General features: G+C 39.2%; 1 protein-coding gene and 1 pseudogene across 1 annotated transcript; both read left to right on the top strand.

The window, feature by feature from the left end:
• Nucleotides 1–2,460: 2,460 nt before the first annotated feature.
• LOC106332664 (putative F-box protein At3g23420) lies at nucleotides 2,461–3,711 on the top strand. The gene has a single exon (XM_013771142.1). It carries the CDS (start codon nucleotides 2,512–2,514, stop codon nucleotides 3,649–3,651), a length of 1,140 nt encoding a protein of 379 aa, XP_013626596.1. The 5' UTR covers nucleotides 2,461–2,511; the 3' UTR covers nucleotides 3,652–3,711.
• Nucleotides 3,712–11,317: 7,606 nt separating this feature from the next.
• Nucleotides 11,318–12,840, top strand: LOC106328689 (annotated as a pseudogene).
• Nucleotides 12,841–13,191: the final 351 nt, after the last annotated feature.

The raw sequence follows: 13,191 nt of genomic DNA, 5'->3' as shown, positions 1-13,191 counted from the left end.
ATTATAATTTGGCAGTTCAAATCCCTGACCCGTACTACTACTTGATGCACCTTCCCCATGCAAAAACCATATGTAGTAATTTGGTCTAAATCCTCTATTATATAAATGCCTCTTCACAGTATCTATTTCTAAATATGGCTCGTTCTTGCATTTTCTACAGGGACAAAAGATTTTACCATGCTCCCTTGCGAATGGTTGATTAGTTGCCTGTTGTAAAAATCCTCGTAGTCCAGCACGATACTCTTTCGTTACTTCACCAGTCTCCGGATCCTTATGATTGTACATCCATGCCCGTAGCGCGTATATTTCATGTCCGGACGCCATTTTTCTCTCAACTTTCTATTTTTTTCTTACTCACAACTCACGGCAATATATTTATCTCAACTTTTTGTTATTTTATTTTTCGTTTTTTTCATTTTTTTTTCTTTTTTCTTTCGTTTTTTTTTTCCAATGGTCGCTCACTTCTCACAGATGCTATATATAGACATCTGAAAAATATTTGCAAGACACTTGCAGGGGAATTGCGACGGAAATTGCAACGGAATTACGATGCCTTTCCCCTTTGCAAGGGATTAGCGAGAGAGATTTGTCCCTTGCAAATATTAGTTACACTTAGAAAAAACGTGTATCACCAACCTATATGTTTTTTTTTGTGCGAGATTAGTTACACGAAACAAAAAACGTGTTCACCAACCTATCTGTTTTTTTTGCGACAGAATTGCAATAAACATATATGGTATTGCAATTCTCACGCAAATTTCTTGCAAATTTGTAACGGATTTGCGACGATAGCTTCTATCGCAAATTTGCGACGAGTTTGCGTGAGTTTGCGGAAAAGTCTCGCAAATTGGTTGCAATTTTGCGAGGAAACTATTTTGATGCAAATTTGCGAGCGTTTTGCGAGGAAAATTATTTTCGTCGCAATGCCCTTGCGGCTCCGTTGCAAATTTGCGAGGAAATTTTTCCCTTGCAAATTTCCCTTGCAACAGGCGTGCTTTCTTGTAGTGATTCTTCAACTATTTTTGAATCGTAAAATAAATCTCAATTTCTTTTTAAAATGTTTTAACATTTAACTAACAAACCGTTCCTTAACTTACAAACCATTAACGGACTCATCGTAACACACACCTCCTCTTCTCATCCTATAATAAATTATCTTTTGCATTTTTCTTATATCAATATTATTTCTATTTGTATAATTTTTTTGTCTTTATATCTATTTTCAGATAGAATCAATTTAATTATAAATATTATTATAATACATTGTGTATTTTCTAATCTGTAATCACAAAGAAAAAGGAAATTCTTTTTTTTTCGGGGTTTCGATGTTATAGAAAAGGAAATTTGTAATCGCCACAGATCCCTTATATATATTAAAGGAGAAGCATTGTAATAAATGTGTTCACACTAAACTGTACACATGTCACATGTAGAAACATTGTAATAAATGTGTTCACAATAAAATGGACACATGTTACATGTAGAGAGTTTCTCAACCAAATTCTACATAAATATGTTCACACTATGTATTTTACGTTTTTTTAATACAAAACTCATATGCATGGTTCTTCTTTACGTTATTTTTACCGTTTATGAATAGAGCTGGATAAATTATTCATAAATTTTGATTCGATTCGTTATGCATTTTGATTCGAACCGAAAAAATCTGGATATCTGTTACTCTACGAAGCAAATCACATACTAAAATGCAATATCCGTTAAAAAAACAAATCACAAATATCAATATTTACAGGAACGAATATCCAATTTGATCCGTTATATACATATATAAACATATATTTAAAGAATTATATATAAGTTATATATTATAGTTTATATAAATTTTACAATATTTTTGTTTTTAAATAATTTCATTTTAAGAATTTTATTTTTCATGTATTATTTTTGAACAGTATCTTTATATATTTATCAACCATATTTATATACTTTTACATACACATAAATGTGCACATTGACGTCAGCACCTTATAACTAAGTATTTACCACAACTGAAATATCTAATTTTTTTGGAAGTTAAAATATTATTTTTCGAAATGCTTTTTTCACTGTCGACCAAATTGTAATAAAATGATTTGTCTTAATAATTTTTTTTAACTATTATCTGTTTAGAAACTATAATATGAAACCATTGGTTCGACATCACGACTATCTAAAATTCATAACATGAAAACAAACAAATAATAGTAATTTTTTATTATCACAGAAAAAAACCAAAAACATCAAAAAATTTAACCGAACAAACCAAATAAATATTGATTTAAAATGATAGTTATATTCTAGGAGATTAAAAACCAAAGACAACTTAAAACCGAACCGATATCCAGATTAAACAGATTAATGTTTTCTTATTGAAAAATAACGAAACTAATAATCACATTCCGCGTAAGTCGCGGGCTATTACCTCGTTGTTATATATATTTAAAAAGTCTCATTCACAGAGGCAAAGGAAAGATAGAGAGAGTCTCGTTGCCTCGTTGAGAGTTGAAAACAATGACGAAGATGTCGAATCTTCCAAGGGATTTGGCGGAGGAGGTGCTCTCTAAGGTTCCACTGACATCTCTGAGAAAGGTCCGATCTACTTGCAAAGAGTGGAAGACTTTATCCAAACGCAGGAGCTTTGCGAAGAAGCACCTTGGACAAGCAAGCGTAGGAGCAGCATCACACAAGGTGGTCATGATGATGGATTTAAGAATTTATTTGATGAGCATCAATCTTAACAACAAGAACGATGAATCATGTATCAAGCATGAAGGTAAACTTATTTCGGGTTCAGATGAAGTCGATGTCTCTCGAGTCTTTCACTGCGATGGCTTATTGCTATTCATCCCTAAAGACAGCACTAGGGTCGTCCTTTGTAACCCGTATTCAGGGCAAACCCGGTTCATCGAGTCCACTTTCTGTTTTCGCAACTGGTGGAACTATTCATATGCTCTCGGGTACGAGAAGAGAAGCAGATCGTGCAGTCGCAAGTACAAAGTCTTGCGGTTTATCACTGTTACCGATTTTGTTGAGTGCAAAATCTACGACATGAGCTCTGATTCATGGAGGTTTCTTGATCCCCCTCGAGGCTGGAGGGTAGGCCACTACGACCGTGGCCTTTCTCTCAAGGGATATACATACTGGTTTGCTAATAAGAAGCGTTCGGACAAAAGCGATGGAGACCGTAGTTTCTTAGTCTGTTTTGATTTCACAAGAGAGAGATTTGGGCCGCCTTTGCCTCTGCCTTTTGAGCCGTTTGATGAAGATACTGTGAGTCTATCCAGTGTAAGAGAAGAACAGCTTGCGGTCTTGTTCCAGCGCTGGGATTCGTTAGAGTTGGAGATCTGGGTTACCACGAAGATTGAGCCGGAGAGTGTGACGTGGAACACCAAGGTCTTCTTACAAGTGAACATGAGCCTTCAGTTTCAGTTTCAGTTTCTACTTACTGCCGCCAGCTTCTTCATTGATGAGGAGAAGAAAGTAGCCGTGGTTTTCGATAAAAACAAAGAACGTTCATTAGTTAACCGCAACGTAGCTTACATCATTGGAGTGGATGAATCTTTGAGAGAAGCCGATCTCGGAGATTCTAATGACAAAAATTGCTATCCACTGGCGTGCTCTTATGTTCCAAGTCTGGCAAAACTTACTTAGTCCACCTATGGTCTGTATCTTTGCATATTTACTTGTTCTTGTTTTCTCTCTTGTCTAGTACTCTCTTTTAACAAGAAGGATTATTATTATACCTTTGTTTCTGTTTTGCTATATTTTCCTTCTTCTGTTTAATAGAAGGATTTATTTTGACGAATTTATGTAGAACAGATTGCCAGCTACGTTACATTTGCAAGCATAATTACTTTTGAGTTCTTTATAAGGTGTATAGCATAAATAAGTTGTTTGTTTTCTGTTTCACTACCAAGAAATCATGGGCTGAGAGATAAGACCAGTGTTTGGCTGAGCTGGGTTATTACAGATACCAAGCAATAACTTAGTTGGATAAGGAGATCATTAATTTGTATAAACAGAGAATTTTTTTATCCAGAAATCAAAACATGTTTCGAACATAATTAGAGTTAACAACCGATGAACACGACATGAGCATTAAATCCAACTATTGGGTACGCAAAATATTTAAAATTGACACTTTTAATTCTTCAAGTATTTGAAATTGACACTTTAATACCCCAACTATTGGGTACGCAAAATAGTGCCTCAAGTTTTAGTTGACTTAACAAATAAGAGGAAGGTGAGTCATGAGGCTCAATTTGCTAGATTGTGGGATTATGAGGAAGAGATACACAAGTCTAATAGAGGATCAACTATGGAGACTGAGACAATACCCGGACCAGTACCTGGAAGCTTGCAAAGATTCAACAGGTTGTATGTATGTTTTGCGGCATAGACTTTCTAACCGACGTAAGAAGGAAATGCATGGAGAGGAATGCTCAGAGAAATATCCTAACAAATAGGTGGAAGAAAAGGTACACACCAAAAGCGGACTTGGAGATTGAAAAAATAGGCAAAGGCTAAAGACTGCATAAGGTATATGACTGTGGGAGATGTGCATGAGATTGAATACCACAATGATAGTTACCGTGTTGAGATGAGGACAAAGACTTGTGGGTGTGGGTACTGGCAGTTGAATGGCATCCCTTGCATGCATGCTATGTGTGTGATTACAACAACAAAACTAAATCTTGATGACTATGTCTCAGATTATTACTTGACAGCCAAGTGGAGGCAGCTATATGCGAAGGGAATGGAACCAGTTCAGGGGATGAAGCTTTGGAAAAGGTTGGTCGACTACCAATTTTACCTCCACCATCTCGGGGAAACAAAGGCCGGCCTAATAATTATGCAAGGAAGAAAAGTCCTTATAAGTCTACAACTAACAAGTACAAATTAACTCGCCATGATCGAACTGGAACATGTTCCAACTGCAAAAAGGAAGGACATAACAAAACAAGATGTTCTAACCCGACTGCACCTCCTCCAGCAAAACGGCCAAGAGGCCGACCAAAAAAATATCAGGTTTGTTAACTTGCGTTGTGGTTGTTTTGATTGTCTTGGTGGTTGATTTTCTTTGTCTCTTTGTAGGGAGAATCATCAGAGGCTGTTTCATCACAAGCTGGATCTACACAAGCTTCTCAACCAAGATCTTCTCAAGGCAGATTTGGTTTCTCAACCTAAATGTCAAGCTGCTTCAACACAAGCTCTTTTTCACTTCGGTTTTATCTTTATGTCTTAGTTTCTTTCACATGTTCAGCTTGTAATGCTATTCTCCTAGCTTCTATCGTGTAACTTTCACTTTTATGTCTTGTAATGCACTTATTTCATCTATCATAATATCTTTTGTATTCTCTTAAAAAGTCTCTTAAGATCTAACATTAAGTAATCTCAAAAGGTATTACATTCATAAATAAAGTCATAGGTCTTACATTCTTAAAACATACAACAAGCATAACACTAGCTTATTTGTTGCCTTCACCTTCAAACATCAGATGGTACATGATTACAATGACCAGAATACAAAAACAGAGGACAAGGACAATATTCGTCATCTTTGATTTCTTACGCTCGGATTTGCATTGAAGAACTTCTTCTTTGACATTTTGAACCTCAAGATTTAATTTATTCATTTCCATCCTCTCAACCCTTTGTAATAGGTCTTGCACTTCTTCATACATCCCATCTTCAACCCACTTAAACAAATGGCCATCCTGCAATCAGAAAAAAAGAAGTTTCAAAACCCCGTTTTCAAATAACTGAAAGAAGAAGATAAAGAACTCGTTTTAGCTTACCTTTCGTGAAGCAGCACAACGAAAGTAGGGGCACCCTGGTTTAGCAGTTGACTTTGATGTATAAGTGGTAACATCACTACCACACACACACTTTGTTGGAAATCCCCTCTGCCATTTTAGAAGTCTAGATGAATTTGTTCGATATTGGAATCGAATGATATTATTGTATTGAGGAGCTCTGTTTCTTATATGTACAGAGTAGGTTACAAGTAAGGTAAGGCAATATTCTAGGAGATACTATAACGTAATTACATAATATGTAGCCGTTGACAGACGATGAGATTATGTACTTTCCATACTCTTACACACCCCCTCAAGACGGACGGCTATAGGAGAGTCCGATCTTGACAACTAGAGATTCAAACCGTGTGCGTGGTAACGGTTTGGTTAGTGCATCAGCAAGTTGATCAGCTGAGTTGACGTGTGATACGCGCAGTGCACCGCTTTGGACAAATTGGCGAACAAAATGATAGTCGAGAGCCAGATGCTTCATACGTAAATGAAAGACCGGATTTTCGGCCAGATACGTCGCTCCAATGTTGTCACAATATATGACTGGTGTCGTGGGAGATGGGGCGTCAAGTTCAGAGAGCAGAGACTGAAGCCAACATACTTCCGCTGTTGTTGCTGCTAGTGACCGGTACTCGGCTTCAGTAGATGAACGTGCCACACCAGTTTGCTTCTTAGAGGACCAAGCTATGGGGTGACGACCAAGGTAGACGATATAGGCACCAGTAGAGATGTAATCATCTTTATTTCCAGCCCAATCCGCATCAGTAAATGCATGGAGGTTAGGAGTGTTGTGAGCATGGAGAAAGATGCCTCGTGTCATACTGCCTGCGAGGTACCGGAGAACTCGTTTGACTGCTTGCTAGTGTTCAGTAGTTGGTTTGTGCGTTATCTGAGACAGTTTGTTCACCGGGAACGAGATGTCAGGTCGCGTCAGAGAGAGATATTGGAGGCTTCCAACCACTGCTTGATATTCTGATGGGTCATCTAATGATGTACCTGAAAACAAAGTCAAGGGAGTATTAGTACACATTGGTGTTTTAATAGAGTTACAATCTGTCATATTTGTACGATGTAAAAGATCAGCTATGTAGCGAGTCTGATTCAAATGCAGTCCATCTTTGGTTCTAATAACTTCAATGCCAAGAAAGAAAGAGAGATCATCTAAATCTTTTAGCGAAAAACGTTGAGATAAGGATTCGATAAACCGTGTTGTATGAGGAGGACTGTTGCCAGTGATGATCAAATCATCGACATAAATTAGCATGTAGATGAGAACGCCGCTTTTGTTATAGATGAAGAGAGACGCATCAGCAACTGAGTTTTTGAAACCCGATTGCAGGAGAAACGTGCGAAGCTCATTGTACCACGCTCGGGGAGCTTGTCGAAGGCCATAGATCGCTTTTCTTAGCTTACACACAACATGAGGATTATCTTTGTCGACGAAACCGGGTGGTTGCATCATGTAGACATCTTCTTTGAGATGTCCTTGTAGAAATGCATTGTTAACATTGAGCTGCCGCAGGTTCCAGTTTTTAGTGACCGCAATGCTGAGGACAGTTTGGATTGTGGCCGGCTTAACAACTGGACTAAAGGTGTCATGAAAGTCAATGTCTGGTCGTTGAGTGAAGCCTTTTGCAACAAGTCGAGCTTTGTAGCGGGCTATGGATCCATTCGCATTCCTCTTTATTGTAAAGATCCAACGGTAACCTACAACATTGACATGATTAGCAGCCTGAGTTAATGTTTCTAAATCCCATGTATGGTTTCCCGTTTGAGCATTGAACTCATCACTCATAGCTTTGTGCCAGTGGGGGCTCTTGAGGGCTTCTGCGACAGTTTTGGGAATTATGTCTAAGGGAGGAGTTTTTGTGGTATGAAGATTGAGCTTTTGTACTGGTTTTCTGGTTCGAGTACTGACTCGGGTGGGTTGAGGAATTGGTATTGGTTGGGGAAGAGAGTTGTCTGGAACTGTCACCGTTGGTGATTGAGTTACAGGAGACTGAGTAGTAGGTGTGGGTGGAGGTGGTTGAGCGGCTGGTGGAGGTGGTTGATCTGCGGGTGATGGGGAAGGAGGCACAGTATAAGGCACGAACTGTGGAATCACTGAAACTATAGGTTGAGAACGGATTGTAGCCTCTTGGTCATCCTCAGTGGAACTTTTTGAAGAAGTATTAGCGAATGGAAAAACCGATTCATGAAAAACTACATGACGCGAAGTATAAATCCGATTTGTTTCTCTATCGAGACAAAAGTAGGCACTTTGTGAAATTGAGTAGCCTAGAAAGACACAAGGTGTCGATCTTGCATCAAGCTTGTTAGATGCATATGGTCTAAGCCATGGAAAACACAAGCAGCCAAAACTCCTTAGTTTTTCATAGTTTGGAACATGTCCATGTAAACACTGAAAAGGGTTTTGATATTTTAAAACCGGAGTTGGCATTCTATTGATTAGATAGAGAGCCGTAGCAAATGCATATGTCCAAAACGATCTAGGCATTGATGCATGGGATAACAAAGCAAGACCAGTTTCGACTATATGTCGATGTCGACGCTCCAATATACCATTATGTTCAGGAGTATACGGCGGACTTATCATATGAGAAATGCCATGAGATGCTAGAAAAGCTGTTAAAGCTATATACTCACCCCCATTGTCAGTGTATAGAGTTCTAAGTTTGGTTTGAAATCGATTTTCAACCAATACTTTGAACCTAGTAAAAACATCAAAAACTTGGGATTTTTGTGTTAATGGATATAACCACGTATAGCGAGTAAAATGATCTACAAATATAACATAATATTTGAAACCATCTTCTGAAATGATTGGAGATGTCCAAACATCTAAGAATACTATATCAAGTGGAGAAGAAGATTTTAAAGTGGAGTTTTGAAAAGGCAACTTTTGCATTTTATTAATAGAGCAAGAAGTGCATGGAGAAGCCATTAAAACACTAGAAGTAACCGGTAATTGAGAAACATAAACTAGTTTTTGAAGAATTGGAAAAGCAGGATGACCAAGACGCGAGTGCCAATCAGACATAGTGGTCTTAACAGCTGAAGCAAAAGCAAGAGATGGAGGTTTTGAAGTTTTGGAAAGAGGCCATTCATAGGTACCATCTTTAGGTTTGCCCTCCAGACGTAGAGCCCCCGTCTGCAAGTCTCTGACCTGAAAGTATGTGGGAGTAAAAGTAACAGCAACTCCATTAGTTGAGCATAATTGAAACACAGAGATTAAATTATTTTGAAGTGATGGAAAACATAAGACACTATTAAGAAAGAAAGGTTTAGTATAAGAGGGAAGAGATAAGGAACCAGTGTGGGAGATGTTGAGGCCTGACCCATCACCGCGTAAGACACCATCACCTCCACTGTATGGATTGTGTAGAGACAGGGTGGCCAACTCCGATGTCATGTGGTGAGAGGCGCCGCTATCAAACAACCATGTAGATGCATCAGACATGATAGGTTGGTTCATTTGAAATGGCATGATCGCCTGATTTGCATGAGGGTGCCACGCCATATTTGATTGTGGAGTGTTCCAGGTCTGCTGAGGTCGCGGTTGATGCACTGGTGTAGTCATCGCTGCACCTGGAACAAGGCGGAACTGTGGACAGTACTTGGCACTGTGACCTTGAACCCCACAGGCTTGACATCGTCCTTGATAAGGTTTGTTAAACCTCGGTTGAGATACTCCTTGAGTGCCTCTGTTCTGGTGATAGTTGTTGTTGTTGTTGTTCCTCCAGTGATTGCGATTTTTCGTATCTGTGGCATGTGCCACAATCGGAGTGACCGCGGAAGATTCTTTGCATAGGAGCATAGCTTCACGGTTGATGAGTCTCTCATACAACTCATGAAACGGAATCGTAGTGTCACGACCATGGATAGCATCAATCTCTGGTTTATACTCTTCAGGGAGTCCATCAAGAATTCTCTCTGTGACATCTTCAGGATCCATTGGTTTGCCAAGTAATGCAAGCTCATCGGTCTTTGACTTAACCAGACGCAGATATTCACTGATGGTCTTGGTACCCTTGACACATGATTCAATCTGCTTCTTTATTTGTCGAACATGACCACGAGTCGGATTGCCAAAGGTCGATGAGAGTAGATCCCATACTTCTTTCGTTGTTGTTGCGCTGGAGACGACGATCTGGACTGGTAGGGTGATCGCACCGATGACGGCACTATAGAGAAGCCGATCCTGTCGCCTCTAAGGAGCAAAGGCCGGATTTGGTTGACGTTCACCATTGACGAGAACAGTCTGATCTGGTGTTCTGTCATTGGTTTCGATGAAGTGATGTAGTTCATGACCCTCAAGGAGTGCACGAATCTGACGACTCCACATTAGGTAGTTCGTCGTTGTAAGCTTGGTTACGCTCGACATATTGACCGAGAGCAAGGTGTTTACGGGATCATTAGGGTTGAAGACAACCGTACGCTCAGCTGAGTTTTCAGCCATTGATGCGTGAAGAAGAAGTTAAGAGATAAGAACAAGAAACGAGATTTGGGAGAAGAGAGAGGCGGAAGAGAAAAAAAATAGGTTTTCACCTATGGAAGCTCTGATACCATGTTCGATATTGGAATCGAATGATATTATTGTATTGAGGAGCTATGTTTCTTATATGTACAGAGTAGGTTACAAGTAAGGTAAGGCAATATTTTAGGGGATACTATAACGTAATTACATAATATGTAGCCGTTGGCAGACGATGAGATTATGTACTTTCCATACTCTTACAGAATTTCCAAGTTCACTTATGCCCTCCTCCTATACTCCAACGATTTCAATATCTATCACTTGCACATTTACATAATTTAAGAAATTTTGTAAGCACATAAAGAATCAGTTACAGGGTGTAATGGCATATACAAAATCGGTTCTTTCTCTGAGAAAAGTTCTTTGTTCTTCATGAGGTTCGTCATGCTCAAACAGAGAAGAAATTGTTGTTTTCGTCAAAGGATTTTCCGGAATGAACTCTCCAATTATTGCCAAAATAAGTTTTAGGGTTCACTGGTTTTTGATTTGGGACGAAATGGGGGGAAGAAGATGATTAAAAAGAGTGATAAAAGATTAGGTTAACGTTCTATGTTAAGTCTTAAACGTGGATTAATTACGAGTTTAATTTCGTTAAGTCAACTAAAACTTGAGGCATTATTTTGCGTACCCTTAGTTGGGGTTTAAAGTGTCAATTTCAAATACTCGAGGAATTAAATGGTCACTTTCCCCTAATTGGTATCATCAAAATGATTCCACAAAACCAAGTTTGGAAGTAATGAATCAGACCATTTTAAAGTTAAACAAAAAAAAACGGTATGCAACATAAGCATTCGTACAGTAGTCTACGGCCCAGCATCAATCCATTGGGTATTGTCCGAATTAATTACGTTGTTTAGTGGGAATATCAGCATAATTTTTCTATCATCGTATTGACTTTGTGTTATCGTACTACGGCCCATCATTAAGACATTGGGTATTGTCCGAATTAATTACATTGTTTAGTATTTTTTCTCTTTCCTTTTGGTTGTCACCGAATCCCTTTCCCTAAGGGTTTCTTCTGCGTCTGCAATTCCGTGAGTAGGCGGCAGAAATCTGTAATCAGACAGAGGAAAAGGAAAGTCTATTTCTTTTTGATGTTATAGAAAAAAAAATTTGTAACCGCCCCAGATTGTTGTATATAAATATATAGAAAGGCACCGGTTCACAGAGGCAAAGGAAAGATAGAGAGAGTCTCGTTGCCTCGTTGAGAGTTGAAAACAATGACGAAGATGTCGAATCTTCCAAGGGATTTGGCGGAGGAGGTGCTCTCTAAGGTTCCACTGACATCTCTGAGAAAATTCCGATCTACTTGCAAAGAGTGGAAGACTTTATCCAAACGCAGGAGCTTTGCGAAGAAGCACCTTGGACAAGCAAGCGTAGGAGCAGCATCACACAAGGTGGTCATGATGATGGATTTAAGAATTTATTTGATGAGCATCAATCTTAACAACAAGAACGATGAATCATGTATCAAGCATGAAGGTAAACTTATTTTGGGTTCAGATGAAGTCGATATCTCTCGAGTCTTTCACTGCGATGGCTTATTGTTATTCATCCCTAAAGGCAGCACTTGTGTCGTCGTTTGTAACCCGTATTCAGGGCAAACCCGGTTCATCGAGTCCACTTTCGCTTTTCGCAACTGGTGGAACTATTCATATGCTCTCGGCTACGAGAAGAGCACAAAGTCTTGCGGTTTATCACTGTTACCGATTTTGTTGAGTGCAAAATCTACGACATGAGCTCTGATTCATGGAGGTTTCTTGATCCCCCTGGAGGCTGGAGGGTAGGCCATTACGACCGTGGCCTTTCTCTCAAGGGAAATACATACTGGTTTGCTAATAAGAAGCGTTCGGACAAAAGCGATGGAGACCGTAGTTTCTTAGTCTGTTTTGATTTCACAAGAGAGAGATTTGGGCCGCCTTTGCCTCTGCCTTTTGAGCCGTTTGATGAAGATACTGTGAGTCTATCCAGTGTAAGAGAAGAACAGCTTGCGGTCTTGTTCCAGCGCTGGGATTCGTTAGAGTTGGAGATCTGGGTTACCACGAAGATTGAGCCGGAGAGTGTGACGTGGAACACCAAGGTCTTCTTACAAGTGAACATGAGCCTTCAGTTTCAGTTTCAGTTTCTACTTACTGCCGCCAGCTTCTTCATTGATGAGGAGAAGAAAGTAGCCGTGGTTTTCGATAAAAACAAAGAACGTTCATTAGTTAACCGCAACGTAGCTTACATCATTGGAGTGGATGAATCCTTGAGAGAAGCCGATCTCGGAGATTCTAATGACAAAAATTGCTATCCACTGGCGTGCTCTTATGTTCCAAGTCTGGCAAAACTTACTTAGTCCACCTATGGTCTGTATCTTTGCATATTTACTTGTTCTTGTTTTCTCTCTTGTCTAGTACTCTCTTTTTATTAGTTTAGGAAACTCCGTAGCTAGTATTATCATTGACGTGAGAATATGTATACAACACATTAGATGGTTCTAGAGAGTATCTAAGTGTATCACAAAGATATTTACATATCTAATCATATCTAATCGTATATTCTCTAACACTTCCCCGCAGTCTTAGCGTCAGATGATCGGACGGTGAAACTGTTTCTGAAGTCCAAGAAGAGTGGAGAGGGGAGACCTTTTGTGAAAATATCAGCGAACTGTTGAGCAGAGGGAACATGGAGAACCTTGACATGACCCATTTGAACCTTTTCGCGGACGAAGTGTATATCGATCTCAACATGTTTAGTTCGTTGATGTTGAACCTGGTTGGAGGAGAGATATATGTCACTGACATTGTCGCAGTAGACTATTGTGGCCCGGGATATATGGATCTTCATTTCAAACAGAAGGTT

The sequence above is a fragment of the Brassica oleracea genome, chromosome C3 (genome assembly GCF_000695525.1).
Source record: "Brassica oleracea var. oleracea cultivar TO1000 chromosome C3, BOL, whole genome shotgun sequence".
Classification (NCBI taxonomy): domain Eukaryota; kingdom Viridiplantae; phylum Streptophyta; class Magnoliopsida; order Brassicales; family Brassicaceae; genus Brassica; species Brassica oleracea.
The sequence above is the reverse complement of the archived record's forward strand: the minus strand, read 5'-3'. Positions and strand labels throughout refer to the sequence as shown.